The 18,964-nt window shown below is 54.6% G+C and overlaps 1 protein-coding gene and 2 long non-coding RNA genes across 3 annotated transcripts; 1 reads left to right on the forward strand and 2 right to left on the reverse strand.

The window, feature by feature from the left end:
• Positions 1 to 519: 519 nt before the first annotated feature.
• On the reverse strand, positions 520 to 4,072 carry IRF2BPL (interferon regulatory factor 2 binding protein like). The gene has a single exon (XM_038545380.1). The coding sequence runs from the start codon at positions 3,731 to 3,733 to the stop codon at positions 1,373 to 1,375; it is 2,361 nt and encodes a 786-aa protein (XP_038401308.1). The 5' UTR covers positions 3,734 to 4,072; the 3' UTR covers positions 520 to 1,372.
• Positions 4,073 to 8,369: 4,297 nt separating this feature from the next.
• Positions 8,370 to 14,238, forward strand: LOC111097117. Its single transcript, XR_005363585.1, has 3 exons — positions 8,370 to 8,790; positions 13,074 to 13,190; positions 13,886 to 14,238. It is a non-coding gene; the product is annotated as an uncharacterized LOC111097117 (long non-coding RNA).
• Positions 14,239 to 15,929: 1,691 nt separating this feature from the next.
• LOC119872908 lies at positions 15,930 to 17,689 on the reverse strand. The gene is made up of 2 exons (XR_005363590.1): positions 16,854 to 17,689; positions 15,930 to 16,769 (listed from the first exon to the last, which is right to left on the reverse strand). It is a non-coding gene; the product is annotated as an uncharacterized LOC119872908 (long non-coding RNA).
• Between the last annotated feature and the right edge of the window lie 1,275 nt (positions 17,690 to 18,964).

Below are 18,964 nucleotides of genomic sequence, written 5' to 3' on the forward strand. Positions count from 1 at the left end.
GCTCACTACATGCCTGTTTCCCTGTTGCCCACACCCCTCCTGCCTCCACTGACAGCTCCCAGCTCTGTGGCGTTTTTGCTTTATAATGTGCAGTAAGTGTGATTCCTGCCACATCTAAGAGGCAAAGCATCCTAGTTTCTTGTGTTTTTGTTGTTGTTGTTGTTGTTGTTTTTCCCACTTGCACAAGGCACAGCTGCACTGGAGATCGGCACATACCCGAGGCCACAGGGCGAGTTTCTGACAATGCCATTTGCAGCTGGGGCGCTCAGGGAAAATAGAGATGCAGAAGAGTAAACAGAAATTGCTTAGTCAGCAACTGTCCTGCCCCAAGAGGTGAATGTAAATAGTCTGGTGGGGGGGAGGGGCAGTCCGCCAGCACAGGGCCTTCTACAGATGCCACCTCCCAGGCTTTGCAAAGACACCAGCATTTGTGCTCTACGTTGGCAGGGAGGGTGTCCCCTATGTTGGAACTACTACGTGGCCTTAGCTCTAGAAAAACACACTTGCTGACTCGGGGCAGAATTAATATCAATTGAATTTATTACAAGTTACTAAGCTCCAAGGCACATTACAGTGTTCTGTTAACTACAGAAATGTATAAAGGACAAACAGAGCAGATTCCCCATGTCTAGCATTTCGCTCTACTGTTCAAAAGCATCCGTGCATCAATAAAGCAAAAACAAAACAACACGTGAAGATCCAACACATTCAGGTCCGTAGAAACAAACCAAAACATTTTCCCTCACAAACTTGCAACAAAAAACACCCCGCCCCCCCAACAACCCCCCCCTTACCATTTTGCAAACAAAACAGAAAAACAAAACAGAACAGAACAAAATGGAACAAAATAAAGTGAAGACTTCAACACTTGGGGCTGTTTAGAAAGAAGCTTTCACCATTTTATAGCATCTTTTTTTTTTTTTTTTTTTTAGGCAGCAACACTGGCCTTGGCAAAAAAAAAAAAAGTCATTTTCTTTTGTTTTTTTTTTTTTTCCTTTCAGAGAGTGCATAACATTTACAAAAATACACACCAGCAGCAGTCGTTGCTAAGGGCTATTAATTCTGTACCTAGGCAAACACTCTGCCACCAAATAAATGCTAACGAAATGATGCAAATGACCCAACCAATATTATACTGCTTAACACAAACCAGCTTATCCTTCAAATGAAGAAGTTACATACCTTTTGTTTCAAAATATAGAAACATACGACGAAAATAATGTCTATACATAAGACTAACTTTTTGCAGTTTGTTATATTCACAATTCTACATCTTAGGGGCAAGGGGAGGGAGGGTCGCTGTGGGTGGGGGAGGGGCCCTCTGGATCGGAGAGGAGCTGGTCAGGGGCAGAGGAGGTGGCCGTCTTGTGGTTCAAGGGTCTCTCTCCTTTTTCACTTTAACATCTCCAGCTAAGATCGTCGCGATTTCGCCCTGCATGAAGGCCCAAGGTACATTCGACCCAACCAGGGGGCATTTCTCTCCGCTGGGGCAGTACACCTCGCCGGTGGCCCCCTGGGCCTTGATACTCTCTCTAGAGCAAGGGAAGCAGAATTTGTGGCTGGGGACGGATGGGCACTGAACGAAATGCGTGTCCTCCAAACGTTCGTGGCAAATGGTACAGCAGAGGGGCCCGCTGTTGGCCATAGGGGAATCCGGAATGTTTTGGGGGTGCACTTGGTCCATGCCCGGGTGGGTGCTAGGCGGCGGGGGCGCCACCTGTAAATTCAGGTCCCCGTTCCGTGATGCCAAGCGGCGCTGCCCGGGCACGGAGGCCGGTGACACCGGGCTGCTGCTGTTGCGCCTGGCGGACGCAGTGGTGGAGTGCACGGAGCTGCCGTCCTTCGGCGAGTGCGCCGTGCCCAGAGTGTCTGCCACCGACATGAGGGCGGCCATGGGGGACGGGCCGTTCTGAGGGGCTGACTCGGGCGGGGTGGTCCGGTTGGAATGGGGTCCCAGGGGCGGGGGCGGGGGGGGCGGACCCCCGGCGGCGTGCCCCGGCGCCGCGAAGCCGCCGGCCGACATGGTGAGCTTCAGTGCCTCGCTCTGGTTCGCCATCCACTGCTGCCTCTGCTGCTCCTCGCCCAGTTTTAGGGCGCCCTCGGCGGAGTCCGGGGGCTCGGGGGACGCCTTCCTCTTGCGGAGACTGGCGGCGGTGCCCCGGCCCGAAGGGGCGGCGGGCGGCAGGGCCCCGGTGCCCGGGGGCGCGCTGGGGGCGCGGCTCAGACTCACCAGGGCCGTGGGCAGCATGGGGCAGCTGGCGTCCAGGTAGGGCTGGGGCAGCATGTCGGCGCCGGGCACGCCCTCCTTGAAGAAGCGCACGGCCTCGGGCAGCAGGTCTCCCAGGAGGCGCCAGTCCCCGGAGCCGTGCTTCTTCTCGTACTCCAGGTACTTGAAGCCGGAGGAGAGACCCCGGCCGAAGTCCTTCATACAGTCCTGGTACATCTGCTTGGCCACACCGGACGCGCTGGAGTACACGTTGCCGGAGCCCGTGGGGTACTCGATGAACAGCTTCAGCTCGTAGTCCATGCCGGGCTTGGAGACGGCGTCGAAGGCGAAGACGCGGCCCAGCAGCGAGTGGTCCTTCTTGAAACGCACCTCGTAGGGCGTGCAGCCAGCCAGCGTGAGCAGCGTGTCGCGGACCATCTTGGGCTTGTTGGCCCACTCCTCCGCGCGGTTGCGCAGGCTCTCGCTCAGCTCGGCCAGGGCCTCGGCGTTGCGCTGCTTCTCCTTCAGCTCGCGCTCCTGGTCGGTGCTCGACACCGAGCCGGGCCTTTTGCCGCCAGCACCCACCCCCACCTCCGCCACCGACGACGAGGTCGAAGACGACGCCGAGGACGACGCGGCCGAGACGCCCGGGGCGCCCCCAAGACAAGCGGGGCCCCCGGGTGCCCCTGGGGGCGCGGGCGTCGGGGGCCCACGGCTGCCGAGGCCGTGGGGCGGCGGCGGGGGCAGCACCGCGGCGCTGGCCGGGCCGTTAAGTAGCGTCTGCGGCAGCAGGTTGGGGGGCACCGCGAGCTGGGGGCCTCCACCACCCCCCGGGTTGGGCAGCCCCGTCACTAGCCCACCGTGCGTCCCGCGCCGAGACGCCACCGACGCCGCGGCAGAAGAGGAGTTGGGGCTCTGGCGGTTCAGCTCCGGGGGTCCCTCCTCCGGTGTCGGCTTGGGGAAGCCGTTGGGGCCCCCCAGCCCGTTGGGCAGCCGCGCGGCGTGGCTGCTGCTCCCCAGGCTCACCGGCGGCGGCGGGTACTCGAAGCGGCTGCGCTGCTCCACGGCGGCGGCGGCGGCGGCGGCGGCGGCGGCGGCGGCAGCGCTCAGGCCGTAGCGCTCCAGGCCGGACGGGGCCGCCAGCACCGCAGGCTTGCTGGAACCGTCGACGTGGTTGAGCTGCTGCTGCTGCTGCTGCTGCTGTTGCTGCTGCTGCTGCTGCTGCTGCTGCGCGGCCGCCGCCGCCGCCGCCGCCGCGGCCGCCGCCTCCTTAGCCGACAGGGCCACCGTCTTGACCCCGACGGGCGGCGGCGGCCCGGGGGAGCGGCCGTCCTGAAAGCAGCCGTGCGCCCGCTTCAGCTGGCGCGCCGTCTCGATCACGAACTCGATGCGATCGGCGCCCTCGTAGTTGACGCAACCGCGGCATACGGGTTCCGAGAAGTCCCAGATCATGGCCCAGGGCATGCGGGGCAGGTCGCACAGGTAGCAAGACTGTCTCCGGGACGAGGACACCTGCGCCGCCGACATGATGCCCGCCCTGGGGAAGGTAGGCCCCCGCCCAGGCTGTCTCCGCGGCGCCTTCTCCTCCGGGAGGACTGGCCGGCTGGGGAGGGAGTCCGGCTGCGGGGGAGGAAGGGGGGGCGAGAAAGTTCTGCCCCAGGGGCTGGAGGGAGCGCGAGTCTCCACCGCCGGCGCAGCGCCTCTCCGTGGGGGCTCCACCGCCGGGGCGGCGGACGAGTGCTGCCCGCTCGTCGCCCCCACCTCCTACTGCGGCTGTGTCGTCGGGAGGGGAGCTCGGGCGCCTTCTTCCTGGTGCCGCGGACCCGGGCTGCGAGCTCCGGGCCCGAGGGGAGGGGGCGAGGGTGCCGGGTGCTGGCCGCCGTGGGCTCTTGGCCCCCTCCCCGGAGTGGCTGGTGCCTGGAAGCTCGAAAGGGGTGGTCTCTTCCTCTCCCTGGGGGCCCCCCTACGAGCTGCGTCCTCTCCCCGCCAGGCTCACTGGGGCGAAGGCTAGAGGGCTCAGTGCCACCCGGTGCCCGGGTCCAATCTTGCTGAAGTCGCCGGGGGAGGGAGGGGGTGGCCGCCGAGAGGAGCTTCTCCCCTCCGCAGCGTCGGCCGTTCCGCTGGCGGCGGCTGGGTTTGCACGGCCGGAGGGAGCCGCCGCGGCCACCGCTTCCAGGACGCACGAGAGCAGAGGAGAGGAGCGCACGCACGCAGGCTCCCGCCGCCCCCAGGCCCGGCCGGCGCCCCGGCCGCCGCGGCTGGCGGCGCTCACGTTGGCTGCAGGGCGCTCGCGCGGCGCCTCGGCCCGGGTCGCATCCCTTCCCGCTCGCACTCGCCCGGAATGTGGGGTTGTGATTGTTACTCTACGTTCCGGAGGCGCGTCTCGGCGCTCCCGCTCGCGCTGCGGCTCGCGCTGTCCCCGGCTTGGCCGCGCGGGATGCCGCCCGGGCGGAGCGCTGACGTCACCGCCATGCTCTGCACCACTTCTCCCCCCTCCCTCCCCTTTACACTTCCTCTGTCTGTGGAGCCACTTGTTGCTCGGGGAGGGCGCATGCGCGGCAGGGCGCCCAGATTCCTCCCCGGCGGCCCCGCCTCCGCGCCTCCGCCTTCCCCTCCCCCCTCCCCGTGTGTGTACAACAGCTGAGGCCCGGCGAGCTAATGCTGGACGTCCTGGGCTGGGGGTGGAAATTAAACAGACGATGACCTTTCCTTTCCCCGCCCGGCTTTCCCAAGTAAAAACGCATTTGAAAACCACAAGCGTCATTTCCGATCCCGCTCCCCACCCCACCCCGGGCAGTGCATTTAAATGTCCAGTTTCAGGATTTTCGTCGCGAATCTCATTCTCGTTTTATCTGTAATCAAATCATCCCCCCCCGCCCCGCCCCACCCCGTATGGATGTTACGTTCACTTGCTACCACCGATGCCAAAGCACCTGCAAAATTAGCTGTTTTCCATTTGCCCAGAAACTGCCTTTTCGATTTGTTTTTGTGCCTCTGGTCTAGGAACCTGAGTTTCAACGACAGAGCTAAATGAATTCAGGGTGAGCTACTCCTCCCCCCCCCAGTCGCATTCTAAAAATTTTGGCTGAAAGAAGCTACGAGCACCCGGAGGCCTTTAAGGAAAACAGTCTACTGGCTGCGCACAGCTGCAGTTGGGGCAGGGAGGGGGGAAGGTGCTGGAGAGGCCAAACAGGTGAGTGGTTTTTCCGGGTTTGATAAAAGAAGGTGGGGCAGCGTTTAATGATTTTGCTATCTCTTTGTAAAGCGCAGTGGCAGCTTTCAAAATTCTTTCTCACGTGCTGTGATTTCATTCCACAGTGCCCCAGAAGGCTGAGCAAGGCCATGATTTCTTTTCCATTAGGGGACCGCTGCTCGTCATTACTGCTTATTGGGGAACAGGCATGTTGGTCATAGCTGTAGTCACGGCAGTTCAACCATTTCTTCTATGTACTGGGTCTGCCTCCCCCACCCCTCTGAAAATTGAAATAATTCTGGTCAAGGCTGGAGAGAGGAAGCAATATACCGGCATTTCAGGTTGTAGAGTTTGCGGGATCAGGTTGGAATTTCCTATCACTCTCTGGCTCTGTGACCTTGATCTGATTACTTTCTTTTACCTTCTCTCCGTTTTCCACCCATACACATGGGATCATAGCTCCCAACTTATTAGAATTGTTTGAGATTTCATTTTGCTTCTTGTCATAATTAGGAGGTAACTCACTGAGGTTACTGCGAACCAGACACTGCTAGGTGATTTTCTTGCCTCATCATTAAACTCTCAATAGTATCCACAAGGTAGATTCTATCATGAACTCTGTTTTACAGGCTCACAAAAGAGGTTAAATAACTTGCCCAGGGTCACATGGCCATTAGAGATGGAGCTGAGATCGGAATCCAGTAAAATCAGAGAGGTAGCTGTGACAAGCTACCTTGGGTTCTCAGGTTCCCAGAGGTGGTTTGCAGTGCTCCAAATTTCCATCAGTCCCCCCATTCTTCGTTACATTCTCATGTAAAGTGCTATGCAAATACACCTTCGAACCAACCTCCATCCTTCCCTCTCCAAACAGGCTGTGCCAGTGAGTTCTTTTACATGTACAGAAGTTTCGGATCTTCCGTTGCCGCAGACTCCAATACAGCTTGCGCTGTGTAGAGCACCGTGTCAGGCCCACGGGAAGCCGTCCGTAAGTGTTGGTTATTATTAGTATTGGTATTAATGCTGGTACTGTTGCTAGTGAACATGTGAAAGTACTTTGTAAATCGCATAAAAGGTGAGGATCATTATTCTCATGACTACTATTCACTCTTACTTGTAATAAAGTTCAGTTGAAGAAACAAGAAGTACTTCTTTTTATTTTGACACTTGACCTCCAGAGCCTGCTCTCGGCTCTAGCACTCCTCAGCACATGGTTCTCCCACTCATTCTGGGGTCATAGGTGCAGAGGAAGGGGAGTTATCAGGATAGGGAGAAAGAGGGAAGGAAGAGCCCTAGGGAGCCCCTCTTTCATCTCAGAGCAGCCAGATTTCTGTTATTGCAAAAAAAAAAGTGAGCTCACTGTGCACCCCCCAACAAAAATAAACTTCCCCTGGCCCACTGGTTCCCAGTAGTGATTGCTCTGTCAAGAGCTGCTCCAGAGCATTGCCTCACCCTTCCAAACTTCAGCCCTCCCCACACCACAGCTACCCTGGGGTGAGTCAAAACACAGCGCTTTGGAAATGGAGTGACATCCCCACCAGCCCATGGCTCCAGGCTCATTAGCTTTGGCTAGGCTGCTTCACCCATTTCTTTACATTAATATTTACTCAGCCCATCCCTTTATTAAACCAGAAATACTGAGGAACAGCAACCTAGCCCCAACCCTCTAGCCAGGCTGCTAGAGAAAGCAAGTTGGAGACTATGTCACAGTGTTATGTTTGGTATGCGCGCACATATGTCTCCGTCTCCCTGTCTGTCTCTGTCTTCACTGTTACTAAAGGAGAGATATATATACACATACATGCCGGGTGTCTTCAGACACAGTTAGAAATAAACATGCATTTAAACAAACTTCCATTACAGCCTCATAATACTTTAATTTAAAAAGTGTAGCTCTCTTGATACCCTTCCCCCTGCCCAAGATTCACCCTCATTTAGTAGGGGTGATCCGTTTTGTCCTGCCTGTCTGAGATGGCTGTGTTTGGGGATGTCAGGGATTGTGAGAGGCGAGAACATCAATGTTTTGGAGGTAGAGTTCCCCCTCAAGGCGAATCCCACGTGACAATACTGCCTCCACAATATGGAGAGGAAGGAAGCCTGGAATGCTCAGCCTAAGGCATCAGGTGGAGAGATTCTTGACAGTGGGGTCTGGGAATCAGGCAAAGCCAGGTTCCACCAGGCTCTAGGGGAAAGGCAGGCAGCCCTCCCTAAATTTCCTTCCTGAGGCTGTGTCTCCCCCAGCATGACATCTGAGCTGGCAGCCTCAGAACCCATCCCCCACCAAAGCTGGAGCAAAAGGTCAGCTCTCCACTTGGCCTTTCCAGAGGCCACAGCCCAACCTTAGGGGTGAGAAGGTCGCTGGCAGTGTGTCCACGTGTCCACCCACTTCTAAGCTCCCTGCAGTCTCCCTTCTGTCCCCAAGCCTGTTTGTGGCAGAGATGGGTTGGCCTGGGGACTCTTCGGCCTGACATCTCTGCAACCAACTGGCTCGGCCTCGAAGAGGCCCCGGCTGAACCTCCCATCACCCGGCTGCAAAGCTGCACGGGCCAAGCGCTCAGGCTTAGGCGGGAGAAAGGCCTTTTTTGGTAACGCTGAGCCGGGTGGTAAGCAGGACCCGGAGAAAACAAACGTCTGGGTTGGGCCCTCCTCCGGCCTCTCCAAGGGCCCCCATCCCGGGGAGCCAGGAGCCCTCGGGGGCTCTGAGGGTGGGAGCACCGGTCAGCACGGTAATTTACACATTTACTCCCGCGCGGGTTCCGTGGCGGAAGTATTGGCCTTTTCCTAAAGTATTAATTCTGGTATTTAAAAAAAAAAAAAAAAGTCTCAACTTAGGCCAGGGTTACGCAAGAGCCACTCGAGCGTGAAAGCCCAAGAACAACGTGATTCGCTGAGAGCCCCTGGGGAGGGGAGCCTGCGCGCCCGCCAGGACATGCCCAGCCCGCGCCCAGCCGGGCGCTCCGGGCGAGTCTGGGTGGAAGGAAGGGAAGGGAAGGGGACGGAGTGGCCGGGGCTGGCGCGGCGGGAGCAGAGCCCGCACTGCTTCTTCCTGAAGGGGCGGGGAGCAAGGAAGGGAAGAAAGGCAGAGGGAGTCGCGTCTGGTTCCTGCCTCCTCCCCGCTTCCTCGTCGCCAGCGTGCCAGGGCAAGGGGGAGCCCAGCGCTGTCCTCAGCAAAAGCTGGTGTTTTTTTAGGTCCAAAAATAAAGGAACCCTAGAATGAGCCTCCTAGGGACCAGGCCTAGAGGAGAAAAAAGGAGAAGCGCCAGACAAGGGTGCTATTCACTGACCCGGTTGGGTTAATACAAACACCCACACCCCGGGAAGGAGAGTAGCGGAGACAGAGCTTGGAGGGCGAGTGTGAGCGGAGAGCCCGGCGGGGGAGCGGTCAAGGCCACAGGTGCGCAGACCCCGGACCCTCCCCGCGACCCCGGGGGCGCAGGCTTCCCACCGGGCCCACCGGCGCTGGGGATTTCCACAGCCCGGCCACTTGGGAGACCGGTTGCCGCCGCTGCTTTCCTGCTGGGGGCCGCCCGAAGGCGGGGCCTCGGGGCGGGAAGCCCTCCCGGAGGCCTCCCGGTCCCACGGTCAAGCCTGGGCAGCCGTCACTGCTGTCACTGGTTCGGGTGGATGGCCGCGATCTGCAAATATTTTGACTTGCCTGAGCTGGGCGGTCAACTCCTCACTCGGGGAGAGGGAGGAACAGAGGACGCTTACATTGCACATATTTACATTATGTTGTTCAACTTGGACTTGGCTGACCCTAAATAGCTGTCTGACCTTGAGCAAATCACTTTAACTTTGGTTTCTTAGTCTGTAAAATGGGAATGATTTCACTGCCTCATTTGCCTGCCTCATTGGTCCGCATGGAAAATACAATATTATTAAAAAAAAGAAAAAAGAAAATACAATATTATGATGTCCTTAATAAAAATGTAAGAGATTATGAACAATAAAATGAATGACATTTGTCTAGGGCCGTGAAGTGCATTCCCAGACATTATCTCACCAATCCCCACATAGGCCCTGTGAGGTAGGTGTTACTTTCATCACCCTCCTGTATAGGTGAGGAAAGCAGGTCCAGAGCTAGTTCAGAATTACTAGAGACCAGGTTCTCTTGGCTTTAAACCTAGCATTCCTTATTCAGACCCACCAGCTGCTAGCTTTTTTTGGGGGGGGGGGGTAGGGGCATGGGGGGGCACTCCCTAGGTCCCTCTAAGAAACTGCAAGAAAAAATGCCTCTCCGCACAGGACTTTGCGGGTTAAGAATGTCACTGCTGTCCCAGTAGATGCAAAACTATGCGCAAATGAACACCCATTATTTTGGAGGTAAAATCAGTCACTAGTCACCTTTGAGCAAAATGGTGTAACCATGCTTCCCTGGCATCCCCTGAGATTTTCTCTCTTTTTCTCTCTCTTCCTCTCTCTCACTCTCTTTCTGTCTCTCTCTCTCTCTGGGTTTTCTATACCCTGGCCCTAGGCAGGAGTAATGGAGAACAATCTGAAGCTCTAGAACACACCAAAGTTATTAGGAAACTTACTAAATTACCTTTCCCTGGGACAGATGCATTTTATATGTCCACCCTGGAGGAGGATCCCCAGGCTGAATGATGAAGGCGAAGGACAAAAGTGGAGAGGGTGCATTTTATGGTGCAAGGAACCTCCTTCCAGTCCCACATACCATATCATACAAGAAGCAAATCTTTGTTCTCACCTAATTCACAGAACACTGACTGTGCACACCTACCTAGTCTGTACTGTCCTATCGTTGGGCTAGAGGCTGCTTGATGACTCTGGCTGCTGCCCTCAAAACACTTCTATCCCAGGGGCGCCTGGGTGGCTCAGCAGGTTAAGTATCCTATTCTTGATTTCAGCTTGGGTCATGATCTTGGGGTCATGATCTCTGGGTTGTGGGATGTGCCCTGAGTGGAGCTCTGTGCTCATCTGGGAGTCTGCTTGGGATTCCCTCTCCCTTCCTCTTCCTCTGCTCCCCACCCCTTTACCGGCAAATAAGTAAATAAATCTTAAAACAACAACAACAAATGACTTCTAGCCCAGGGGAGGTCTACACCCCTGACAACCAAGCCTGGCGTAGGCATCACTGGAGATAGCGCGGGAACAAAGGGTACCCCCAACCCTGATCCATCTAGAGGACCACCATGTTTTCACTTGAATTTCCCTCTCTGGCCAGACCCAAAGGATCCCAGCCTGATATGTCCCTAGTGGGTGTGAAACTATTCTCATCACTTACTTTTGTTTCAAAGCTGAAACTGGGCCACCAGATGGCCTGATGGGTTCCCATTCCCCAGCTCCTTAATGTGTGCTCTTCCATTTGCCATTTATTCCGTTATTCAACTATTCCTTTAGGCAGCACTTTCTCAGTCCTGGGGATCTAATGATGAACTAGGTCTGCCTGGTTCCAGCCCCAAATCTAGAAGTCTCCATTTCCTTCAAGTTGTCCTGGTCTCCTGAGGTAATAGCATAGACAGTGCTTGTTCACCACCCCGCCAGCCACGTGACTTAGAGAAATCTATTTCTCCTCTCTGGGCCTCAGTTTCCTCACACATTGAGTGTGAGTGTTGATATTAAAATTTCTTCTCCCTACTTCAGGGGCTTGCTGTGAAATTCTGTATGTTAATGCATCAGGCCATAGAAAGGTGAGCCGGGGTCCCAAATCTCTTCCAGCTCCAAGCCCTTCTCAGTAAAATACCTGGAAATGGAGGCCCGGTGCTAACTAAGGCCTGCCCACACTCACCCTGTCCCTGGAAGATTTCCTTCTGGGGTGGCCAGTCTGCCATCTCTGTTCTTCTGGGCGGGCAGATGAGTAAGCAGTGACTGCCCCTCTACCTAAGAGCCAGAGTGAGAAAGCAGCCAGGTCAGGCTGTCTTCTCTCATCTTTCCTAGAGGGACACAGATTTCCCAAATCCCTGGTGTGCTGAAGCTTGGAGCAGTTGGATTTATTTGGGGTTTTTACTTTTTTGTTTTGGTCAATTTGGAAAGAAAAGAGGCAATGACCTCTTCTTTAAAAAACAAAACTAAGGCAGGAAGTGTGCTGGGTCTGAGTGGCAGGGACTAAGGGTGTAATTACAGGGTTTTGTTCAGCATTTTCATGTAATTAAATCCAAAGGAAAGTGAGCCTGGTCCAGGCTTCTTGGATGCAGAGTGGACAAGAGGGGTGTGTGTGTGTGTGTGTGTGTATGGGTGCCTGAGTGTGTGTGCAGGTTGGGGTGGGGAGGAGAGGCAGAAGGTGAGAGGTGGATTTGCTTTTCAAGTTGAGAAGACAAGGGTTTCTTGCCTTTATTGATATTTTTACATTTCTTTCCAAAAGGCAGCCGATTATTCACCTTGTATCCAGGGCCACTGCACTCTCCTTAGTGACATTTCCCAGCCGCGCACAGCCTTCTCGGCACTGATTTCTCTTCACCCACAGACTCTCCCCCTCCCCACTTTTTCAGATTGCTGCTTTCTGCCTGGATGCCCACACAATAAACCCACTGCAAAATCCACAGCCAGCTTCTTGCCTACAGTTTCCGTACCAGCGACCTCCAACGAAGGGAAATTGTCCCTCCTTTTGTTTTGAACATCTTCTGCACAACCCCCCCCACCTCCCCACCCCCCCCACCCCCGTTCTGCTTGGCGATACTTCCTAGCACCATGGGCCCCACCCAGCCCCCAGCCTTCCCTGCGGCTGCCTCAGTTTCCCCTGGCCAGCTGCACACACCACCTGGTGGTCTGCAATGCCCAGGGTGCCCTCCCCTCACCTCCTGCTCCCCAAGGCCTCTGGGTCCCCCCCCCCACCCGCCACCCGCCCCGACCTTTCCTGGACGTTGTGAACTGGCAGCAAGAATGGATTCACTGTCTGCTCACATTCTTAAAGGCAGGAAACCTGACCCACCCCAAAACCACGAGCTCCAAGGAAGGTCACTTGCATTTTCCGGGAAGGCGGACCTTTGCAAGAGTTAGCTAGGCTGGCCTCACACCCCCCTCCTCTGGGCGACGACCCCCCCCCCCACGGCACCACACCCCAAGATTACCCCCTCAATTTACGCCCCCTTCACCTACTCTTCCCAGGAACAGATTGTTTATCAGAACGGGCAGCCAAGAAACCTACTCCTGTTTCTGGTCTCTGCCAGAGATTAATCACACTTGGGAAAGGCACAAAACTTGACTCTGCTGGGGCGGGGTTGGGGGGGGTAGTTAAAAGACCAATAATTTTGACATTTGACAAGCTGATCAAATTGGTGCTACCTTTACCCTGCTTTCTTTTAATAAGTCAGTACAGAGGCCTGAATCACATTTCAGCCCCACCCGGTCTACCCCCCCACCCTATATTCCCCATCCTCTAGGTCTTGATGTTTGATGCTTTAATAGGACTGACTAGCTTTTAATTCTGATTAACATTCTCAGCTGGGGTGTGTGTGTGTGTGTGTGTGTGTGTGTGTGTGTGTGTGTGTGTGTTGGGGGCTGGAAAGACACATTCACCAACCTGACCTCCTGACAAATCCCCCCTTTTCATCCTTCTCTTTGAAATGACATCAAGATGGACTAGGGAGGGGGATGCAGAGAGGAGGCACGGGGGAAAAAAAGAGGGAGGGGAAAACAATTTATGTGCTTTTCTAAGGCAGCTAGTAAAATTCCTAAGGGAGAACAAATGCCAAAATTGACTGTCTTGGTGTATTTTAGACTGGATCGTTGAGGTGAATCATGTCAGGGCTTTGCACTGGACCTGGAAGCCTGGGACAAGCACACAAAACATCCTGTGGCCGGGAGGTGCCCCCCTGAAAGAGGCAAAAAAGATAGGTATTTGCTCTCACCCAGATTCCTTCCCATCAGGATTTTTTCCCCCTCTAATTCATTGCAAGATAGATTTAAAAAAAAAAAAAAAACTGGGCCTGATAAAGAAAAACCAAGGATAGAAAACGCCCCATAAAACATGGCCCCCAAAGGGAAGGTGCAAAACCCATTTGATCCAAGATATAGATATCTCCACCCTGGATTTTTTTTTTCTTCCCTTTGCTTTACAACTCTGCAGACATCAGGTTAGCAAAAGGTAATAAATAGTCCTTGCACAGCAGGGTCTGGACTAGTGAAAACAGTTTACTGAAATTAATGGGCCTCGCTTGAACCAAAACCTCCACTTTGGAATTAATGCCAGACATAGTTTTCCTGAACTCGATCCAACCGCCTAAGCGGCAGACAATTTTCGTTCTATTTGTACTGGAAAATAAAGCCCGGGCCCTTGATCTCAGTGTAGATTATAATTTTTTTTTTTTTAAATCCAGCACAGTGAACGCTATGCCAATTTCCCAGTTTCTGCTAGCAGAAGCCCTTGTGCTCTGCGTGACGGTCAGAAGTTATCTGGTAAACTTTCCATGGAAAGCCATCTCCGGACTCCCTCCCCATCGGTGGCCTCAGAGCTTTCACCGTGACACTCGAGAGATTCAGGGAAAGCTCTAGAAACGGGCTCCGTTCTCAATAACAACCCTCTTCCCCAGGGCTCTTGGAAAGGCTGGATCTGAACAACGCTGCCTGCATGACCTCCATTTTCCAGCCTCAATGAAGCTCCAAACCAGCCAACCGAAGCCCACCCTCCGCACCCCCACCCCCGTGCTCAGGGTGTCTACCCCTTCTGAAGCTGCTCTTATTTTTTATTTTCATTAATGCATTTTTAAGAGTGAAAGGCGCGCGCACATGCACACGCGCGCACATGCACACGCGCGCACATGCACACGCGCGCACATGCACACACGCACGCGCGGGCTCGCACCCAGCGGCGGCGGCAGGTACGGCGGGGACAGGGTGCCCCGACTGTCAGTGCCTCTGATCCCGGCCCGCCTCGTCCCCCGCACCCCCCCACCCGCCCCTTATTAATAGGAGCCCGGTCGCAGGCAGCCTGCGTTCTGGTTTTCATTGTACAGCCTGCACTGGTGACACAGGACATGTGGAAAATTTTGAGAGCACTGCGGTGAATGGCGTGGAGGGGGAGTGCGAGCAGGGGGAGGGGAGGAGGGCGCAGGGGAGGGGCGGGGAGGGAGGGGAGCGAGTTACTTTTTAGCTTCCGCTAAGTACTTGGCAGCGCGCCAGGCCCGGAGGATTGTGGGAAGCGAAAGCCTCCCCAGTATAAACTGCCAGCTTTAAGCAGCCCTGACAGTTCTGCTCCTTCCAAACTTGGCAGCCGTTCAAAGTGCTCTTTCATTTGAAATGCTGGAAGCCTGCCATGTGCAATGCAGATTTGCTGTGCCTGTGCGCAGAAGGAACTGATAAATGCCGTTGCAGTTGCCATGGGGACAGGAGGCTATCAGAATGGCCTTGTGATCCGCAGCCTCTCAGCGCGGCAGGCTCTCGCTCTGCCTCCTGCCCCTCCTCCCTCTAGTCAGTGAGATGGTGAAATAAATGTTCTGGAAAAAGGTTAACCCTGCCTGCTCTGGTTCCAAAGCCGAGAGAAGGTTAACCTCCAAGCTCTTCCCGCGGGGGGTGGGGGCTTAAGTGGCAGCCCGGGGCCTGGGGCCCTCGGTGGGGAGGGGGAGGGGAGGGGAGGGTCCCCACCCCCACCCCCACCTCCAGACATCACGCACCCCCTCCCCATCCCCCCACCCACCCACCCACCCCGGCCCGGCTTCCTGCTCCCTGGGGGCTTTCACAAAAGCTGTGTTTTTAATAGAGCTTTTCAGCAAGCCGGAGTCTAAGTCTTTGAGTCATCAAAACCCGGATGTAAACACAGCAGCCCTACATTCTGCACGGTTTGCGTGTATTTTATCTTTTTAATAATATTTTGCTGGCAACTTAAAACTGCAAGGATGCCAGAGAGTTAGCCAGCCGCTTACATCATGCAGCATCCATCTTAGGGAGAGTGGCTGCCTGCCCTGTCCTGCTCTGCCTCTCTCTCTCTCTCTCTCTCTCTCTCTCTCTCTCTCTCTCTCTCTCTCCTACCTTGAGACAGCAGGAAACGTGGGTCTTTCTGAAGCCATTTTATTGCAGGAGAGGTACAACCTAAGTGAACCTTCAGGCCGAGTGAGCATGACATCACCTTGGGCAGCAATAACCAAGGGTATGTTCCTGTCGGGGACAAGACACTGGGCAATGGGGGGCCGAAACCGATCTGTCACTGACTCTGAGTGAGGGCGCACTAGTCGGGGATGGTCGCCCCCCCCACCCCATTTTGCACAAGCTGCTCTTTGAAACACGGTCTGATTCAATGTACAGAAACAAAATAGCACATTCAGATTTGGTACATGTTCAGGTCTCTAATGCCAACTCTCCGGGTGGCCTGTTTAATGGGGGAAAAAAATGAAATACTCCGTTCCAGCCAAGGCCCAGGAAGGCCAAGGAGGTTTTAAGGATTTATTTACATTGAACAGTATTCCTCCTCAACCCAACTTGCTCTTTCCTGAAGGTTTCCTGAACCTAAACCTTTGTTAACATCCCAGGAAGAGAACATATTTTTCCAGTGGCTTTCAATATTTTCTGCTAAATATATTTCAGCCCACTGTTTGTCTAGGGTTTCAGCTTTCAGACCTTTATGTACTTTTGACACCTTGAGGCTGTTCCACTGAAAAATGGTGTATGTTTATTAAAGAGGACTTTATGTGCTGGGCGTTGGGGGGGGGGGTACGTTTCTGTTTGGGTCTGTCTCTATAACGAGGGCTTCAGGATGAGATCCAAGTCCGAGGCCTGTTTGGTTTATGAAGCCCCTTTGACAAAGCGGGCCCTACGGAGCTCACACAAACCCTTGAATACCACCGAATGTAGAGGCAAAGGAGCTGTCTCTTCATAAGCGCATGGCTGACATGGAGGCCAGGACGGGGGAAAGACGAAAAAATCCGAGTTCCCAGAGCCTAGCTGCAGTTTCTTTTAACCCACCTCTCTCTGGGTGTCTGCTTATGATTGTCACAACAATTCTGGCCAGGGCAACGCACTCTGTCTCGCTGGAATTTCCTGACTTCAAAGTAGCCCCTTCCAAATAAATAAATTAATCAATAAAAGCCATCTGCTTCACCTTGACAGCAGGCTCAGAGCTGGAAGGGGTAGTGCTAAGCACGATTTTTAGGAGTAGTCGGCCCTCGGGACATTTCGAGGTGGGTTTTGGCTTGGAATTAAACAGGAGGTGGAGGCACAAATCAGGTGATTCAGAAAGCCCCTCTTTCTCTATATCCCCCCACCCCCACTCCAGCCACCACCTTCCCCAGACAATCCAGGCAGCTGGGTTTTTGGCTCTGGCAGCTGCTAAGCTTTGGCAAGCCAAAAGCACATTTCGTGGCGGTGATTCCTTTCCCAAGTTGACGGACATGTTTCTGTACTGAGCGCAAGGGATGTTTCCTGACTGTGCGCATGAATCAGAGGCTGCATTTTTCATCCAGGGCTTCTGGTGACAGTTTTAAGCTGGAAGAACAAAGCAGATCACAATGAGCCCCTATCATCAGGGTCCAGAAATAAAGAATCCATCCGAAAAGCGTAGCCACGTACAGCTTGGATGTATGAGTTTTTAGGTTTTAGGCATGCGAAGAGCAGCCCATTCCCCCGGAAGACGAGGCCCACGTCCATGATTCCAGACACTGCCCTTCCTCTTTCTCTCCGTGTCCTTGTGGTGTTTGCTGATTTGTTGGCTTCAGAAGTTCTTCCTTTTTTCAGCCTTCCTCTCCCAAGTGGGAAGATTTGCAAAAGCCATTTTGTGGCCCTTGAGTGCCTTCCCAGATGGAGGCGGGCTCCGAGATCCTGGGCAGCATGGACACCGCCCGTGCTCTGCCCTGTTACAGCAGGGTGACGACAGAGGGGACGCGGTGGCGAGGCCCCTCCATACCAGGGCCTGAGGAGCCAGCTTCCCAGAAGTCCGTGGATTAGGAAGGTCTGTCGGGACTGCTTCAGGAGCTGCCAGGGAACAACCCCCTTTTGTTTTGCTGTCTAGCATGTGACCAGAATGCTGCCAGCTAATTTTAACCCCACCAAAGTACTGCTGGAAAAAAAACCCCAAAAACAAACAAACAAAAAAAACCTATCTTGCATCTGGAGAGAGGAACGCGGTGGGCTGGAGAAAAGCTTTTTCAGCCTGTGTTCCTTCCTGTTTCAGTTTCCAGACTTGCATTATCGGTAACCTGAAAAATGATGAGTTTCACCAAATTCCTGGATATTGCACAAGAGGACAATGAGTCTATTTCGGGTGCTGTGATTGTGTCTGGCACAGACCCTGGAAGCCATTGTTTTCGGGAGGGAGAACGCTTTGGGGTTTCCTGGTGCTTTCCTTCTAGGGTCTCAAAGCCCCAAATGATACGGGGGTGGGGCGCTCTCCATGGCAACCGTGCTGGGCTGCTCTCTGAAAGGACCTGGAGGAGAAGTGGGTGGTTAGGTCGGGGAGGGGGGGAGGGGGAGGGTGGCAGTGGCAGTGGTGGCCTTGGAGGTGTTAAAAAGGTGGATCACAGGCAGTGTTTGAAGTGGGACAGCAGGGGCAGGAAGAAGGGAGAGGGCACTTTCACAATAGCTGGGTGGCCCCCTGGGACACAGGCCACCAGCTCTCCAGCTAAATTTCCATATCCGCTTTCAGCACCAGGAATTAATGGAGGACTTCATGGGGTTCCTCACCCTGGATCCCGGATTCTCAAAGCATTCCCAGGGTGGCTAATTGTTGCTGTCGGGGCGGCTGGCCGGGGTGGTATGGAATCTCAGGAGCCAGGAAATGAAGCGGTTTGGACAAGACAGCGTGTCGCTAGGCAGCTGCTGCCAGCCGTTCTAAAGCCAGGTAGTGAGATGGTGTCATTAACCCGAGTGTCTAGCGAGCAGAACCAGAAGATAACACGATGGCGAGGAGACCGAGCGAGGGGAAAGGCCCCAGTGAGTGCCGCAGCGCTCCAGGCCACCAGGAGCACTTGGTGGCAGTTGTCCTGACAGCTGCTGAGGGCTTCAGCTGCCTAAAAAGCCATTTGCTCAAGCCTGCCCTGTCTGGCCAACTTCTATGTATTTAAAGGATCCTCCTTGGTCTCTGAAGCGCCCCCTCCCCCCGCCCAACACCTCCTCCTGAATGGTCAGGTGCAGACACCACCTCTGGGAGGGCAGGGAGCCTCCTGGGAGACCTCCAGTCCATCATCTGCCTCTGAGCTGCTGCTGTAACCTGCCTGCAGTAGTCGAGATCGGTTGGCAAATTCCTAAATTAAGGTTCTGTTTACTCTGCTGTTCCAAAGGCTTGTTTTGAGCAAGATGTTGTGCTTTAATTAAAAAGAGGAGAGCTCATGAGTAAGTGAAAATATTTTTGAATCTTCACAGAAATGTCTGAATTCAGTTTCTTGTGTTTCACAGTGAGGGGGGTCAGGCTGGTCAGCACTTTTATCTGTGACACCACTAAAAAGTCTTTCTGTGAGCTGACAGCGGGCTCCCCTGCCCGGTAGACTTGGGAAGGGGACCCTAAGTCCAAAAAAAAAAGCGTTCCTGCTGCTTCTCTGTTGGCAGGGTGAGCCGGTATTCAGGTGTCATTAGGACACATTCCTCATTTACCTTTCCAGCCAGAGGCTTCCTAAATGTTTCATAATCGCTCCACAGCTGGAATGCAGCTGCTGCTGGGTGGAGCAAACACAACTCCTTCTGGGTCA

Source organism: Canis lupus, chromosome 8 (genome assembly GCF_011100685.1).
Source record: "Canis lupus familiaris isolate Mischka breed German Shepherd chromosome 8, alternate assembly UU_Cfam_GSD_1.0, whole genome shotgun sequence".
In the NCBI taxonomy this organism is placed as follows: Eukaryota; Metazoa; Chordata; class Mammalia; order Carnivora; family Canidae; genus Canis; species Canis lupus.